This window comes from Thunnus thynnus, chromosome 3, assembly GCF_963924715.1.
Source record: "Thunnus thynnus chromosome 3, fThuThy2.1, whole genome shotgun sequence".
NCBI lineage: Eukaryota > Metazoa > Chordata > Actinopteri > Scombriformes > Scombridae > Thunnus > Thunnus thynnus.
In genome coordinates this window covers 38,512,937-38,530,807 of record NC_089519.1, presented here as the reverse complement: position 1 = coordinate 38,530,807, position 17,871 = coordinate 38,512,937, and the positions used below count along the sequence as shown (strand labels likewise).

Genomic DNA, 17,871 nt, shown 5'->3' with positions numbered 1-17,871 from the left:
TTTACGGCTTAATAAAACTTAAACGGGTGACTTGTTAAAAAAATTGTAAGTGTAATAAAAGCTTTGCGAGTAAAAAGCCAATAAGAGTAATTTATTAATGTTATCCATGCAACAGAACAACACACCTGCAATTACCGCTTATCACCACATGGAGCCGCCAAAGAGAACGAAACGGAGATCTTCCAGATTATAACTTTCATTAAATGAATCTGTGTGAATTCAACTCAAATCAGCAGTTTACATTTTCTCCACCGGGAGGCGCCACTGCATCATCATGATGAAGATAAGTCTTCACTAGAGGTCAGTTTACTGTCACTTACTTTGAGTTTTAAAGACTCTGTGAAACAAACATTATATTATCTGAGTTTATTATTCATTGATCTCTTGTTAAATGCTGAAAATGTGTCAAAAATCTCTCCTGTAAACATTAAAATATTAGTTATGACTCATCTTGAACTCTGGGTCGGTTACAGAAATTTGTCCAATCAAATATGATTGAGGACAACGAGCTAACCCCGCCCCTCACCTGTCCATCAGCTCATCAGTAGCTAGCATAGCAACTGGTCAAATTAGCACAAATGACATGAGGAGAAAATCTGTTTCGCTTTCTGTCTGAATGACACAGAAAGAAAGAAAGAAGAAAAGAAGAAAGAGAAAGCAGAAGAAGAAGAAGAGCTGCTCACGTTGTCTCTCTGGTCAAAGTCGACGGAGCTGGAGACGGAGGTGAGGCGTTCGTAGCGGTCGGGCGTCTCTGAGTGCATCGCCGAGGCAACGCTGTGGAGACAGACAGACAGGAGTCAGCTAGCTATTAGCTGTTAGCATGCCGCCACTCTGACCTTTGACCTCTGCATCTGAGAAGCTGATTGGACTCAGTTCTTGACTTTAGTTCTTCTGGTTCCTGGAACATTTCGGTGGAAAAACACAGAAGGAGCTAACAGAAGCTAACACGATGTTTTCACCAAACAAACACCAACCTGCTGTTTATCTAAAAACACGCTGACACCAAATGTTTAAAGGATCATCCTACTGATTTTCTATATTTTTTCATGTTTGGAACCAAACCAACAATGAACTGATCTACTAACCAGTATTGTGTGTGTATCAAAGCTGATATATCTGATTAAAAACACGTCAGTGAGTCACAGCGCTGCACTGGGTCACATGTTCCTTCATCATGTTAGTTTGTTTAGAAACGTTCCAAAGACTAATAACAGCTTCATGTTTTCAGTCTCCAGAGAGTAGTTCTGTGTGAGGAAGACGCCACTGAGCATGTGCAGGAACACGGCTCTGTTTACAGCTTTGCTAGCTTGTTGTGATGCTGCTTTATACTACATTATAAATTTATCAAAGAACTTCAGTACAAAGTTAAAGATATATCAGACTCTGGATAAACACATAATACTCGTTAGTAGATCAGTTCATTGTTGGTTTGGATCCAAACATGAAGACAAAGATAGAAAATCATCAGAATGATCCTTTAAAGACAGAAACGTTCACAGACTGAACTCTAATCTGGAAACTTCTGAAGGAAACAGCGACTCAGCACAAAGAGGATACAGCTGTTTCCAGATGTGAGCCGCTAGCCAACAGGACGCTGGGTCTGTGTGGAGTACGCTAGCTGGCTAGCACGTCACTGGGTTTATGAGACACACACACACACACACACACACACACACACACACACACCCTGTTACCTTTTGACTGGTTCATAGTTATCTCTGTCTCGTCTTCGGCTGAGTTAACGTTTAAAATGGAGAGAAGTGCGGAGCAGTGTTAGCATGGCAACTGTTAGCATCACAACTGTTAGCATCACATTAGCCAACATCAATAAAGGTGTCATATAAACACTGCACACACACGCACAAATATTATACAAATATATATAAAGTCATGTCAGTATTTATGTGTATGGGGGGTGATTAGTGCCACCTTCCACACAGATGTGATACTTATTTCTATAAACGTGAATTTCTGCCCGTTACCTTTAACTAGAACTGCAACTAACGATTGTTTTCATTACTGGAGCTGATACTCAATTAATCGCTTAGCTAATGAATTGTCTCAAAGGTAGAGCTGCAATGATTAACCCATAAGTTGCCAACTATTAAGTTAATCACCAACTATTTTGATAATTGGTTAATTGTTTGTAGTCATTTTTTGCTGCTTCTTAAATGTGAAAACAAATGAAGAATAATTCCACATCATCGTGTGGTTGGTGGCACTAGCAACCTGCCATACACACAGACACAAACAAACACAAACTGAAATGGAGAAGAAGAAGTCGTGTTAGTGCACCAATCAGAGAGCAGAACCCTGTTAATGAAACCACGAGAAGAAGAAGAAGAAGAAGAGGAAGAGGAGGAGGATGTTAGCGGACAAACCAAACGGAGGAAGCAGCAACATACTATTCCCGCTCCTCCAGGTCGCTGAACCGCTTCTTCAGTCTTCAGGAATCCAAACAAAAAGAAAATAAAGAGCTGCTGTGAGAGCCGAGGAACAAACAAACAAACAAACAAACAAACAAACAAAGATGTCGACGTTTCCGCTGCGAGAAAAACTAAAACCAGCAACATCAATAACAAGAAGCTCCTTCACAATAATCTGCTGCTGATGTTTTCAATATAATAATGCTTTAATGAGGTAAAAAAAAAAAAAAAAAAAAGTACAAAAACAACAACGTTACAAGTAAAAAAAGTACACGAGTATCATCAGCTACATGTAGTTTAAGTGACGCTGTGTTTGACAGTGGTGAAGGTGTCATCTATGTGATCCGCGCTGAATGACGTCTGGAGCTTTGTGTCAAAAGTTGAGCCCAGTTTTTAAACTTTGGACCAATCAGACGAATGAGAGGGCTGCGTTTATTCACACGCCAGCTGCAACGCGGCTGCCGGGGCTGATCGCAGCCGCTCTAGTCAATGTATCCGATTCCACCGGGCGTCATCAAGCAGCACAGAGCAGATGGAGCTGGGCAGGAAGTCAGACACAGAAACAGCATTGCGCATCCGGTCGATTTTCAAAATAAAACACCCCGTGCAGACTCCTGGTCGTATATCAACAATAAACACAATTAAATCAGACGAATAAAGAAACCATTTAACTACGTAGCCTAATTAACCACAGCAGACGCACAAAGATCAAGGAAAATGACCAAATCAATGAAAGCTGAGCAAGTTTTGGGCAGTTTAGTTGCCCTGCTACTGCAGTAATTACGGTAGCCTTGAGGCACTTTATCAGCTTTGACCAGGCTGCTGTAATTACTGTAGTAGGAGTGCAACTGACTTTAAACGGCGGAAGGCTTCCCCGCAGTGAAGACGCTCCGCCTCTGACGCGCTCCCGGTGGAATCCCGGGGTAACACGCCTCAATCTCCCAGCCAGCTGTCGGCAAGTGCATTGTGGGTAATGTTGACGCTCAATTTTCATCCTTAAAAACAACCTGTCCATGAATCTGATGATGTCACAGAGTGAATCTGTTCTTTGTTAACATGGAGTCACTTCATGCGTTCTGGATCGACGTTCGTCTGAACACGGATCCGCTTTCCATCCGTCGGCGTTTTCTTGGCTACATGTAAATCTCCTCCAGTCCACACGGAGGCGGTAACGCACCTGAAGCTGTTTAAAAACTGACAAAAACACCAGAAGAAGAACTCCTGCACCTCATTTGAAACAACAACAACTGTCCGTACACCTGTTTATCATCTCGTGACCTCTCAGAGGGGCCTGACCCGCATGTTGGGAACCACGGCTCCGTTTTTTGGAACATTTTAAAAATAAGAAAAACTGATGAGTCACTCTGAAGTTGTTAATTTGTTTTAACTTCTAATCAAAAGTGATCGTTTCATGTGTGAAATTATAAGTTTACCTGTCGGCGTCGGTGACCAGCGCCAGGCGACCGTAGTCCCACGCAACCTTCCGCAGAATGGAAAAGACGAAGAGCAGCACCTGAACACAGAAGAAGAAGAAGGAGGAGGACTTCCTGTTAGACTTGTGATGGAAAAACATAAACACAGAAAGACACAACAAGCCAGAAAATCCCAGTAAAATATTGAATTAACAACGTTTACATGAACTAATCCATCGACTGACCGTTACTAAGGGATACGAGCAGGATGTGGGTCGATCCATGTTTCTGCAGAATTGATTTTTCCACCAGTCAGTGAACAGCACTGGAGGAACAAACTAAACCAGACGGCTGATGATGTAAACGTTAAAGGACGAGTTCACAGTTTTTTGTGCAGAAAATGTATTTAAAAGTTTATCTGAAGCTAATATGAAGCTTCAGCGTCCAAATGAGTCAAATCAAGTAGATATCTTTCAACGTTACAGTCTTTTTAGTGCCAAAGTTCCTCTTTTTGTTACTATACTTCCACCTGCAGCTCAACAGGGAAACACAAAGGCTGTAAATGTGTCAGACTGGAAACACTGGGAACCAGTCGGCTGCAGTAAATACTGTTCAAACGTGGCGTCAAACATCTGACGTACATCGAGGATGTTACATCTCACAGAGGTCGACTGTTTCTGTTTCTATAAATGTGTTTGTGTCACATTTATTCTGTATGTTTTTTACTATTAAAATATTAAAATGAATAAAAACTTCAAACAAACATCAGCAGCAGAGTTTAGTGTCGTGTTGCCGTCATATTACGACCACAGTTTCCATTAAAGTCCTGTGAATCAGCTGTTAAGCTGGTCTGCAGGAGGAAGGAGGGGCCCAGACTATTGATCAGTACAAAGAGTTCATCATCTTCATCAGTCTGCAGACTCATCATCAGTTCTGCTGCTGTTCTTAAAGATCTCAGAACAGGATGTGGGGGGAAAAATAACTGTTTGTAATCGGAGCGATACAGTTTAAGACGCCGCATAGAGCAGCTGTCGGCCCAAACCGTCTCTCCAAGTACAGGACGGACGTCTCTCTGTTCGCTCTTAAACTCACCGTTTCTGGTCCTGAGTAAAAATACTAATTGACGTCTCATTTGAAACGCAAAAAGGTCCTGATAAAAAAAAAAACCTCGAACTCGACCCGGTTTCTCTCCTCCGAGGCCTTCCCAGCGATCATGTGACTGATATGTACCAGAGGAAACTGTATAATGGATTTCAGATAAAGCTCCCTCAGTGGTGGGACGGCACAGGACAATAGTGAAATACATACCTCTGTCTTCAAACCTAATGTAAACATCTCCTCTATACTGACAGGAGCATTTGTGTTTCCTTCTCAACTCCCATCGTACTTTATAATGTATAATGTACCTGTCACATTTACCTGAAATGATCTTTCTGTTTGGTCTTATTAAAATCAATTAAAAAAAAAAGATCTCAGAACAGAAACTACATTTTATTTTCTGTTTTACATCACTGTGAGATGATTGGTTATCATCCGATGTGTTTCCTGTTTATAATCACATGTTAGAAACTGAGTCTGAGGTTTAGTTGCTGCGTCTCTGAGTCTTTAGACGACGGCGGATGTGATGTGATGTCACTCTGGTCTAAATGCTGGAGAAGAAATCCTGCTCCTAGTCTAGTTGATCTCTTGAACTTGTTTCTATCTGAGGGCTGCTCGCTGACCTCTGGGGCCAGTTAGAGATCTTTAAGCCTGCTGCCTCACAAACTGGATCATGAGGAACCTGGAGGATTATCATCTAGGACCACATCTGTCTGTCGGCAGGTCTGACTGTGTTTCATCTGTAGACGTAGAGCTTTCTTTCTTTATGTCTCTGCATGCAAACATTTCCACAGCAATCACTTCCTGTTGAGGTCATGTGACCTGACAGTTTGTAGTTTGTGTGTGTGTGTGTGTGTGCCGTGGCGGCGGCGGCGGTGACTCACCAGGAAGCACATGAAGTCGAGGGCGAGCACGGTGGGCACGCCGCCGAACGGCAGCCCTTGCAGCACGGTGCTGCGGATGCGAGCCGAGTAGCAGTAGTCTTTGGACTCGCTGTGGGCGGAGCAGTTGTCCTGCCCGCCGCACGCCTGGCCGCTGCTGAATATCCCCATGGTAACAATCAGCACTCTGAGCATGCTCAGTGCCACATCCTCGCTGAGAACCTTGAGGGAGGGAAGAAAAGAGGCAGAAGTCAGACAGAGCTACTACATTTCCCAGCATGCCTCAGCAGCAGAGTCTGTGACCTGCTGATCCGGTTGCCACGGTAACCCCCGCTGCAGCTGCTGACCCAGTTTTCACGCCTCAGCGGCCGTTTGTCACAGAGCGACAGTGACGGCGCTCTGACTGATGATGTCATCGTTACATCACAATACCCCGCCTTCGGCCGAGCAGACAAAGAAACATCTGCAGCGACCGGCCTGCAGTGTCGCCGTGGAAACGCTGCATTCAAGGGCAAACACAACAACCGGAGAAATGAAGCAACAGAAACAAGAAACATCAGTTCAGATTCATTTGTTGATGTTTCTGTCAGAGTTACAGACACAACAGGAAGTTATGACATCACTCAGACGCCATGTTTCTGACCTTTAAATGACCACAAATACATTTCAGGATCAGACTGATTGATCCATCGGTTTGAACTGTTAACGAGTGTCGATGTGTTGAAGTTAATTCTGATCCTGTTATTTATCATGAAAAGATTTCAGTTCCACACAGAGCTCACGTGCCCTGAACGCACCGCAGAGTCTGCGCTCATGAGCCCTGAACGCACCGCAGAGTCAGAGCTCAGGTCCCCTGAACGCACCGCAGTCAGCCTCACTGAGACTGTTTATAACCGGAATCTCAACAAGTACATTTACTGAGGTACTTGCACTTTACTGGAGTATTTGTATTTGATGCCACTACATTCGTTACGTATATATGTAATATTACTTCTAACAGATGATGTATTGTATATTTGTAGTTAATTTAAATCACTTTGACGTTAAAGGATCTTTTTCTGTTCTTTAGTGTCAGAAGATCAACATTAAATCTTTGAAAGTTATAAAAAAAAATGAAAACTGATAATGAATGAAATCTGATTGTGTAACAGATGACTGACTGGAGCTGTTTTACTTATAAAGGAGTATTTTTATACTGTGATATTAATACTTTTACTTCAGTTAAAGTATTAGTTCTTCTTCCATCGCTGCTCATCACTGCAGAAACTGGACGGTTTAAACTTTGTAATTAGAGCTGCAACTAACGACTTTCATTAGTGATTAATGTGCTGATTAGTCGTCTAGTTGATGAAACGTTAACGTTGAGTTTCTTGAGGTCACAGTGGCGTCTTTAAACTTCCTGTTTGGTCCAACTAACAACCTGAAATATAAACTAACGTATGAGGGGAAAACAGCAAATCTTCAAAACGACTGAAACAATTAATCAATTATGAAAATAGTTGCAGATAATGTTCTGCTGATTGATTATTATGCAGCTCTACACTCATTGGCTACTGATCAGATCATCAATAACTGTCTGGTTCACTCCTGACAGACCAAACACCAACAAAGACCCTGTTTACACTCAGACCTTTACTGAGCAGGTCTGGGACGCGTTTGACCACATGTCTGGTAAACGCCAACACGTCCTGACGCGTCTCCAACATGGACGTAAAACGCGTCATCAGAGCGGGACAGCAACAGTCTGAACGTGTACGTTACTTCCTGAAACACATTTATTTTCTCAGCAGCCCGTGTAAAACAAAACTTATTATTATCATCATCATCATTATTATTATTATTATTAATCACGTGCAGCGATGATCTGATCTGGAATATTCCACCATCTCAGCCCCCCCCCCCCGCCTCCATCCTCTGCTGTTGTCATGGTGCAGAGCAGCAGCATGACTCATCTGAAGCCTCAAGTCTCTGAGCTGCACGCACACGCACGCACGCACACGCACACGCACACGCACACGCACACGCACACCGTCAGCTTCAGTCGTCCATCTGAGTGTCACAGGATGATGCGTTCAGGTGCAGGACTGAGTGTAGGTCACCTGTTTTTAGCAGCACTCAGCAGACAATCAGTGAAGCAACAAACTGAAGAAAACAGACGTAAAGTGTAAAAAATAAGCTTCATGTGTGGATCACAGCGATACGTCAGCTCACTATCAGCGTGTATGTCAGCTGATAGATGACAAGAAACGGCGACACAAAAATGCTAAACTGGGTTTAAGGTCATTTAGAAACATCGCTGACGGGTTGATTCTTTAACTCCACATCCAGTAAACGCGAGTTTTCCCGGTGAACACTGTTTACGAGTGTCATAATTACTATAACTCAGAGAGGACCTGAACGCAGCATGGCCTGCAGGTGTTTCCAGGTGCTCTCGGTGTGAAGTCATGATGTCACTGATGATGTCACAGCGTGGGTTGGGGGGGGGCCAGAGGTCAGAAAGAAGCTCCTCATAGTGGCTAGCAGCTCCAGGCTGTGTTAGCCGCTACTAGCATCACACACAACGATCTCCAGGTGCACTGTGGGTAACGTAGGCGCTAGCTGTTCAAAGGATAAAAATTTCTCTCATTCTTCTTTTTAAAAAAAAAAAAAACCTGTCCATCATGAATCTGTAGAGTCACTTCATAAAAGCTTTTTAAATATCTGAGAAGTTTCAGATAAATCTGATGGACGAGCTTCCGTCAGTCTGAGGATCAATCAGAGGAGATTCGTTCACACCATCAGATCAAAGGCTCTTTATGTAGATTGTTGTTTATGTTATGCATTTATGTAAAATCAGTCCATATATCACTTTCTTTTGGCTCAAATATACCAAATATTGATATCAGTACCGGCCTCAAAAATCCATTGATTATTGATTAAAACACCCTCAGACACTGTTTTCTGCTTTTACAACATTTTTAAGCACAAATACTCATTTGCAAGCAGAAGCTGGAATCCACTCTGATTATTTCCTTACTGAACGAGCTCACAGTCTGTAATCTGAACAGTTTATACGCAGCAGTTTGTTTCTTCTCTTCGTCTAATGAGGAGCTGTTTCACAATGATGACAGAGCAGCTCAGTGCGGGTTTAAAAAGGACAAGCTCACAGTTGAAGGTTTATCTGAAGCTAATATGAAGCTTCAGCGTCCAAATGAGTCAAATCAAGTAGATATCTTTCAACGTTACAGTCTTTTTAGTGCTCTCTCTGAAGTTGTTAATTTGTTTTAACTTCTAATCAAAAGTGATCGTTTCATGTGTGAAATTATAAGTTTACCTGTCGGCGTCGGTGACCAGCGCCAGGCGACCGTAGTCCCACGCAACCTTCCGCAGAATGGAAAAGACGAAGAGCAGCACCTGAACACAGAAGAAGAAGAAGGAGGAGGACTTCCTGTTAGACTTGTGATGGAAAAACATAAACACAGAAAGACACAACAAGCCAGAAAATCCCAGTAAAATATTGAATTAACAACGTTTACATGAACTAATCCATCGACTGACCGTTACTAAGGGATACGAGCAGGATGTGGGTCGATCCATGTTTCTGCAGAATTGATTTTTCCACCAGTCAGTGAACAGCACTGGAGGAACAAACTAAACCAGACGGCTGATGATGTAAACGTTAAAGGACGAGTTCACAGTTTTTTGTGCAGAAAATGTATTTAAAAGTTTATCTGAAGCTAATATGAAGCTTCAGCGTCCAAATGAGTCAAATCAAGTAGATATCTTTCAACGTTACAGTCTTTTTAGTGCCAAAGTTCCTCTTTTTGTTACTATACTTCCACCTGCAGCTCAACAGGGAAACACTGTCCGAGGAAACACAAAGAGGGAATTTGATGCTAAAAAGACTGTAAATGTGTCAGATATCCACTTGATATGACTAACTCAGACTGCTGAAGCTGAATAGAAGCTTCACACAGACTTTTAAATGACTGTGTGGACACACTGTGGATTTTGGCCTCCATCACTTCAATTGAAAGCACATTTGAAGGATCTTTTAATATCCAGTATGAACAGGAGGAATGATTACAGACACCTGACTGCTGGTTTATAGACACGTTTGTCCTTTTCAGTGAAGGAACATCGAATCATCAGCAGCTGAAAACGTCGTTTCACCGCCTGCAGCTCATAGATAACAGCGAGAGAGAGAGAGAGAGAGAGAGAGCGAGAGAGAGAGCGAGAGCGAGAGCGAGAGCGAGAGAGAGAGAGAGAGAGAGAGAGAGAGAGAGAGAGAGAGAGAGAGAGAGAGAGAGAGAGAGAGAGAGAGAGAGAGAGAGAGAGAGAGAGAGAGAGAGAGAGAGAGAGAGAGAGAGAGAGAGAGAGAGAGAGAGAGAGAGCTGATAGCAACGTTTGTGTCTTCAGCTCAGAGGAAACGTGTCAGAGAAAAAACCTCTGATGTGTTCGACACAAAGTCAGAGGACATGAAGAATTTAAAAGAGCAGGTGAAGTAAACACCAGGTTACATGAATTACAAGTTCAATAACACAAAATAAAGACTTTATTTACAATTTCAGAGCTGCAACACGGTTGCTGCTCAACGATTGGCCGACAAAATCTTAAGTATTAAACAGCTTCATTAGACGACAAATGAGATCAGTCGAGACGTGTTGGACAGATTGAACTCTGACACACTTTGCTTCATCAGAGCTGCTGAAATGATACTCACAGCTGATCTACATGACAGAGGGAGCGTTAGTCCAGCTGCTGGAACAGACACAGTTTCTGACTTCATCTCTCCAGGAAGTCTTTCAACATGTGCTGCAACAGTAAAATGCGTTTACACTCAGAGCACAGCGACTCAATCAGACACAGTAAGAGACCAGCAGCTCAACCAGGTCCTCCAGTTACACCACAAGTCCCTCATCTTCATCGATTAATACATTTTTAATCAGCTGAATTATTAACAGCAATTACTTGACAATCCATTAATCATTGATATCCCTATAGCACACTGAGTGCTGGCAAAATGACATTATATCCATTAGATTTGGGTTTAATTACATTAAATGACAGACTGGCGGCCATGTTTATTTGGCTTTCAGACACTTCTGTATTTTTATACTGAAGCTGTCAGAAGAATCAGTTTGAAGGCCGAAAGTGGCGTCAGATAAGGGGACGATCGTGGTTGTAAACAGGAAGAGAACAGTGAACTCTGGTACAGGCTGATTTCATAACAATGTTACCTGATCACCTGATGCTGCAGCACTAGAGGGCGCCGTCACTGTGATGTAAACATGTTTTACGGCTCAATTGACCGATTCTGTCGTTTTTCTAGAGTCTCTTTAGGATAAAAGACAAGTTCACAGTTTTCGACTCTCAGGAGCATTGCAGACGTCTGCAGACAGTCGAGCGAACATGATGTTTCTGAGGGTTTTATCAGTCTGCTGCAGGTGTCGTCGGTCTGAGACAAGAACTCAATGACCTCCAACAGTCTCTGAACAGCAGCAGCAGCGGCTCTGAATCCTCCAGCTGTTTGTTATTAAAGATCAACCTGCTGATCCACCTTCTACTCACTGTTACTGTTTACAAGCGGAAGTTAGTTTAAGTATTGCAGTAAAAGTACACAAGTATTATGAGCTTGATGTAGTTAAAGTATTGCAGTAAAAGTACATAAGTATTATGAGCTTGATGTAGTTAAAGTATTGCAGTAAAAGTACATAAGTATTATGAGCTTGATGTAGTTAAAGTATTGCAGTAAAAGTACATAAGTATTATGAGCTTGATGTAGTTAAAGTATTGCAGTAAAAGTACATAAGTATTATGAGCTTGATGTAGTTAAAGTATTGCAGTAAAAGTACATAAGTATTCTGAGCTTGATGTAGTTAAAGTATTGCAGTAAAAGTACATAAGTATTATGAGCTTGATGTAGTTAAAGTATTGCAGTAAAAGTAGTGGTTTGGTCCCTCTGACTGATATATTATTATATATGACATCATTAGATTATTAATAGTGAAGCATCAGTGTTAGAGCAGCATGTTACTGTTGTAGCTGCTGGAGGTGGAGCTAGTTTCCACTACTTTATATACAGTTAGCTAGTTTAGTCCAGTGGTTCCCAACCTAGGGGTCGGGCCCCTCCAAAGGGTCAGCAGATAAATCTGAGGGGTGGTGAGATGATTAATGGGAGAGGAAAGAAGAAAAAACAAAGTTCTGATACACAAATCTGTTTTCAGTTTTTGGACTTTTTCTCTAATCTTTGATTTTTGCTGAAATATTGGATCATTTGAACATTTATTGAAATGAAAGCATGTGAGAAGTTTAGAGGGAAAAATCACTATTTGGTGGAGCTGTTAACAACTCATAGACATGTGAAATGTGACCCCGACTACACACTGCTTTTTGTAAGATGTCAAAAGACAAAAAGGTTGGAAACCACTGGTTTCATCTTTAACAATGTGTTGTATTTTAAAAGCTTGTTATATTATCCATTGTGTCAAATCTTCATCTGAAAAGTAACTAAAGCTGTCAAATAAATGTAGTGGAGTAGAAAGTACAATATTTCCCTCTGACATGTAGAAAGTAGCATCACATGGAAATACTCAAGTAAAGTACAAGTACCTCAAAACAGACAGTAGTTGAGTAAACTGCTGCCTGTTCGGCTCCAGAATCAGACGAACTACCTCAGTGTCTCATTTAAAGACTCATTTTTATAAACTGACTTTTAATTTTTAAATTTTTTTCTTGATTGATTTATTCTTAAGATTTTTATTTATTATCTGCTTCTTTTTCTCGATGCATTGAACTCGTTCTGATTTGTAACTGCAGTCTATTTTCTGGTTTTATGTCAGTGAAGCACTTTGTTAAGTTGTTTTTGAAAAGAGCTGCATGCATAAAGGTTATTATTATTATTATAATAGACAGGCTGAGACCACCACCTCTAAAGGGTCTCTGTACATGGTTCAGATCTGCAGGACTAAACAGAAAACAGGTCCAGATGAGATCTGAGCTGCCAGTCGTCACCATGGTAACAGAGCAAACAGGGTTTTGTCTCTCAGGCTACAAGCATCATCATCTCATCCGACGTGATGAAGGCTGCATCCTCAAAGCTACAATGATTTGGTCAGAAACGTGTTTTGCTTTACGGAGCAGTTTGTCCAATCAGAACTACTCAAAGGCGGGATGTCTGCTGACCGAACTACACAGAAGGAACGAATGTATACCTCCGCCGTAGAAATGAGTTCCAGGATGAAAGATTGTTTAAGAAGTTAATTAATTAGAGCTGCAACTAACCATCATTTTCATTTAGATTCTGATTAATCTAATTATTTTCTTGATGACTCGTCTGGTTTATAAAACGTCAGAAAATGGTGAAAAATGACAATGTTACAATTTCCCAGAGTCAAAGGTGACATCTGCTAACAAAACCCCAAAAAACTTTAAATCAGCACATCTGAGAAGCTGAAGAGAGCAACTTAAAAACTTACTAAAATGATTTTTCAATCATCAAAATAGTTCTGAATTAATTTCCTGTGGATCGATTGATCGATCAGCTGGAATCAGCTGAGTTACGTGTGTTTGTGTTTTGGAGGCCGAACATTTGATTACAAAAGATAAAATATGTCATGAAACACTGATGTGCTCCTTTAACGCCAGCTGTCTGTGGTGATGAAGATGATGCTGAACACACTTTACAGTAACAAGCCTTCGTCGCCGGAAACATCGTCTGACTCTGTGACTCTGCCGCCGCCGCCGCCGTCAGGCCACGCCCACTGCAAGAGTCAGAAAACTGCGACGACGTTTATAAGATTTTCTGACATTTCATAAACTAAACGATAATAATCAAATAATAGCGATAATCATTTCTTGAACCATCATACTCATTAAAATAAAAAGTTATTATCTGCTGTTTCCACTTTACAGGATCATGTAGAGTTAAAAACAATTAGTCGATTAGTTGATTGATCTATTTAAACCATCCCACGCATCACTAACGTTAACGTAACATTAGATGAACTACAACATGGAGGCACATTTACTGGCTGCTGCAGTTATTTAATGGATTCTATTAGAAATGTTTATTTATGTTTTGATTGTTTTAAGAGAATCAATACTGAGCGATGCACCATTAAACTCTCAAGTATTAATATCCTCAGAAATATTTCATCGTTTAGTAAAAATCAATCGACTTATTACAATAAATGTGTCTGAAATCAGTGAGTGAAAACTATCTGTGTCTGTGTGATCTGAAGAACTGCAGTTCAATCAATACATTCAAGGCCAAATTAAAAGATCTACTAAAGACCAATCAGCTGTGTGACCACTGAGTCTAAACTCCATCTACGGCAGGTCGTCTTGTTTTTAATTTGACAAGTTTATATTATTAATTTCTAACTGACATTGTGGGTGTTTGTGATGTAGCTTTGTACTGTTTGTTGTTGTTGTTGTATGTTTTGATTGTTGGGGGACTGAGGATGTAAATTAGCTTCGAGCTAACTCTGTTGCATCTTTAATGTTTAAAACTGTTCACTGTCCCAATCAATAAATCAAATCAATTCATAGCTTCCAAAGTAAGGAAAGTAACTAAGTACATTTACTGAAGTACAGTTTTGAGGTATTTGTACTTTACTTGAGTATTTCCATGTGATGCTACTTTCTACATTTCAGAGGGAAATATTGTACTTTCTACTCCACTACATTTATTTGACAGCTTTAGTTACTTTTCAGATGAAGATTTGACACAATGGATAATATAACAAGCTTTTAAAATACAACACATTGTTAAAGATGAAACCAGTGGTTTCCAACCTTTTTGGCTTTTGACGTCTTACAAAAAGCAGTGTGTAGTCGGGGTCACATTTCACATGTCTATGAGTTGTTAACAGCTCCACCAAATAGTGATTTTTCCCTCTAAACTTCTCACATGCTTTCATTTCAATAAATGTTCAAATGATCCAATATTTCAGCAAAAATCAAAGATTAGAGAAAAAGTCCAAAAACTGAAAACAGATTTGTGTATCAGAACTTTGTTTTTTCTTCTTTCTTCTCCCATTAATCATCTCACCACCCCTCAGATTTATCTGCTGACCCTTTGGAGGGGCCCCACCCCTAGGTTGGGAACCACTGGACTAAACTAGCTAACTGTATATAAAGTAGTGTAAACTAGCTCCACCTCCAGCAGCTACAACAGTAACATGCTGCTCTAACACTGATGCTTCACTATTAATAATCTAATGATGTCATATATAATAATATATCAGTCAGAGGGACCAAACCACTACTTTTACTGCAATACTTTAACTACATCAAGCTCATAATACTTATGTACTTTTACTGCAATACTTTAACTACATCAAGCTCAGAATACTTATGTACTTTTACTGCAATACTTTAACTACATCAAGCTCATAATACTTATGTACTTTTACTGCAATACTTTAACTACATCAAGCTCATAATACTTATGTACTTTTACTGCAGTAAAGTATCTGAGTACTTCTTCCAGCTCTGTTCTAAACTGAGTTTTGTTTGACAGAAATCTGTTTCATTTTCTTTTTGATCCATTTAATGAACCACAGAGAACAAATAATGTTTAACTTTGACATTTGATTTTGTTTCTTGTCAGTTAATCTGTTTTTTCAAGGAGATAAAATCACTTTTTGGTTGAACTGGTGGACAAACTGAACTATTGACGAGTATTGATTTGTAAAACTGGAGAAGTGATGATTTAAATCAGGAAGTATCAGATATTCGATGTTAGTTTTGTGCTTCATGTTTCAGTCCTGCATCTCAATAATTGATGAGTTTAATTTGACCCAAATCTGTCAGCCTGAGAGCAGTGACGCTTCACTTCTGTAAACGATAAAAGTGAGTATTGATGAAGCTGCAACTAGGGATTACGTTTCATTATTGATTGATTTATTGATTCTTTTCTGATCATTTTAAACTATTGAATCCATTAAATGTCAGAAAATAAGAGTCAAAAACCAAAAAATATCATAAAACACAAAGAAAAATAGAAAATATTCACATTTAAGAAGCTGAAAACAGAAAATTGATTCGTGTTTTTCTTTTGTTGCTTAAAAATGACTTAAAAGATAAAAGATTATCAGAATAGTTGCAGATTAATGGACAGTTGCTGTTTCAGCTGTAAAATTGTGGACATTTTATTGAGTAAAAGATTAATTGAAAAAGTGACAAACAGAAAAATCTGCAGTGAAGATGTTGGTGAGCTGCAGCTCTGCTCCGACAGCATTTAACGTGTTAAATTCACATGTATGTTTGGACTTTTCTCCGCTCAGATGTGACATTGAGCAGCTCAGGTGTGACTGACTGACCTGTTTCTGACTCAGTTAAAGGAGCATTTCAGCCGCTGTCTCTCACACTGTGACTCAGTATTTTGTTTTTTGTTTTTTCTCCTCCGTGTTTGTCCTGGATGAAGCAGCGGCCCTGCAGCACCTGCAGTCCGGCCTCAGAGGCTCCGCGGCGGCCGAAAACTGCGAATTAACCGACATGAAACAGAAGAGACAGAAACACTAAAAACAGACGCGTTTATGTTTTAATGAGGCGAAGCGTGTTTGCTGTAAATCATTCAGTTAGAGGTGAAAGCACATTATAGCTGCAGACAAACAGCTCGGTGTGTCCTCTGCGCACATTATATAACCCCCAACACACACACACACACACACACAGTCACACACACAAACACTCACACATAAAAACACAAAGCCGTTCGGAGGCTGGATGGATGCTGTCCGGGTGGAAACAGCGAGCCGGAGCCGCTGACAGGCCGCCGGAGAGGCTGCAGCAGCAGCGGCCTGTCCGCCGCTAATAAACCCGCCGAGGAGATCAAACAAAGCCGCCTAATCAGAATAAATCCGCGTAATCAATAAACCCAATTAGCATAAAGCCTGTACCTGTAGCCGCTCCTCCTGCTCCTCTCCCCCGATAAATGTCTCGTTTCTCCGCAGAAAACCACCCGTTAAATCCTCACAGATGCCCCGCAGCCCCGGTCGCGTCCTGCCGCAGCGCCGGCTGATCCAGGCCCGGAGGGGGGAGAAGGGGCGGGGGGTGACAGGGAGAGTCCCACCGCAGGAGAGTGTCCCTCCGTCGGCCGCTGAGTCCGTTGCGAGCCGCTGCTCCTCCGCCGGGTGTCGGTGCTAAAATGGAGGCGGTCTCTCCGGGAATAGAAGCAGAGCCGAGCCGCTGCTGCCGCCGGGAGGAGAAGAAGAAGAAGAAGACGGCGAGTCTGAGAGCCGCCGCCAGGGGGCGCTGCGGCCCCGGCAGCCGCCGCCAGGGGGCGCTGCGGCCCCGGCAGCCGCCGCCAGGGGGCGCTGCGGCCCCGGAAACCGCCGCCAGGGGGCGCTGCGGCCCCAGAACCGCCAATAAAAGCCTGTTTTTGTTGAAGGGTGTTTAAAGATCCCCTCCAGACATGTTTAAGATGAATCTAAAATGCTCTGCTTTGACCAATAATATGTGTCTGATATGTTTTTTTTTTCTCCACAAAAGGAGTTAAATTATCATGTTAAAATCCTTAAAACACCATCATCTCCTCCTTCATTAAACATCCAGAATCTGTGAATATTTAACAGGCAAACTCTGAGAAGAAGCCTGAACTTTTCGGGTTTCAGAACAGCTGATCAGAGTTTGTTCAATCAACTCTGAGTATGTTCACTTTCAGTTAAACTTGTGCGTGATGAATGAAATAAGCCATAATCAATGGAGCCCCAATACAACGAGTCACCATGGCAACAGATAAATAAAAGGCAGAGTCTCCATTTTAATCCAGTGGATGTAGAGATATTAATGCATGTGTGCGCGGACGCTGCACATCTTTCAAGCCGTCAAAGCGGGAAAAGTGTCAATAAATTAACACAATAAAGTTTTATTGAGTGTTGTCCATTAATTGATCATTTATCAGACTTACATTTCCTTAATGATGATAAAGTGGAATCTGACTGTGTATCAGGCTGCAGCTACATTACATTTTAAATATATTTATTCAGTTTTAATCTGAAGGACAAAACACAGGAAGCAGCAACTGAAGATGAAAAATATAGTTAAAGATTTAAAACATAAAGAGAT

At 41.3% G+C, this 17,871-nt stretch overlaps 1 protein-coding gene across 5 annotated transcripts in view; it reads right to left on the bottom strand.

The window, feature by feature from the left end:
* Nucleotides 1-17,006, bottom strand: part of LOC137180429 (CSC1-like protein 2) — a 38,523-nt gene extending 21,517 nt beyond the window's left edge. For 3 of the 5 annotated variants that reach the window (XM_067585788.1, XM_067585791.1, XM_067585792.1), the window contains exons 1-5: nucleotides 16,704-17,006; nucleotides 5,821-6,039; nucleotides 3,860-3,939; nucleotides 2,406-2,444; nucleotides 684-774 (exon numbers count right to left, since the gene is read on the bottom strand). In XM_067585788.1, the coding sequence (XP_067441889.1) occupies nucleotides 684-774; nucleotides 2,406-2,444; nucleotides 3,860-3,939; nucleotides 5,821-6,012 (402 nt within the window). In that variant the 5' untranslated portion in view covers nucleotides 6,013-6,039; nucleotides 16,704-17,006. Of the gene's footprint in view, nucleotides 1-683; nucleotides 775-2,405; nucleotides 2,445-3,859; nucleotides 3,940-5,820; nucleotides 6,040-16,124; nucleotides 16,284-16,703 lie in introns of all 5 variants that reach the window. The other 2 variants (XM_067585790.1, XM_067585793.1) reach the window with 2 other exon arrangements.
* Nucleotides 17,007-17,871: the final 865 nt, after the last annotated feature.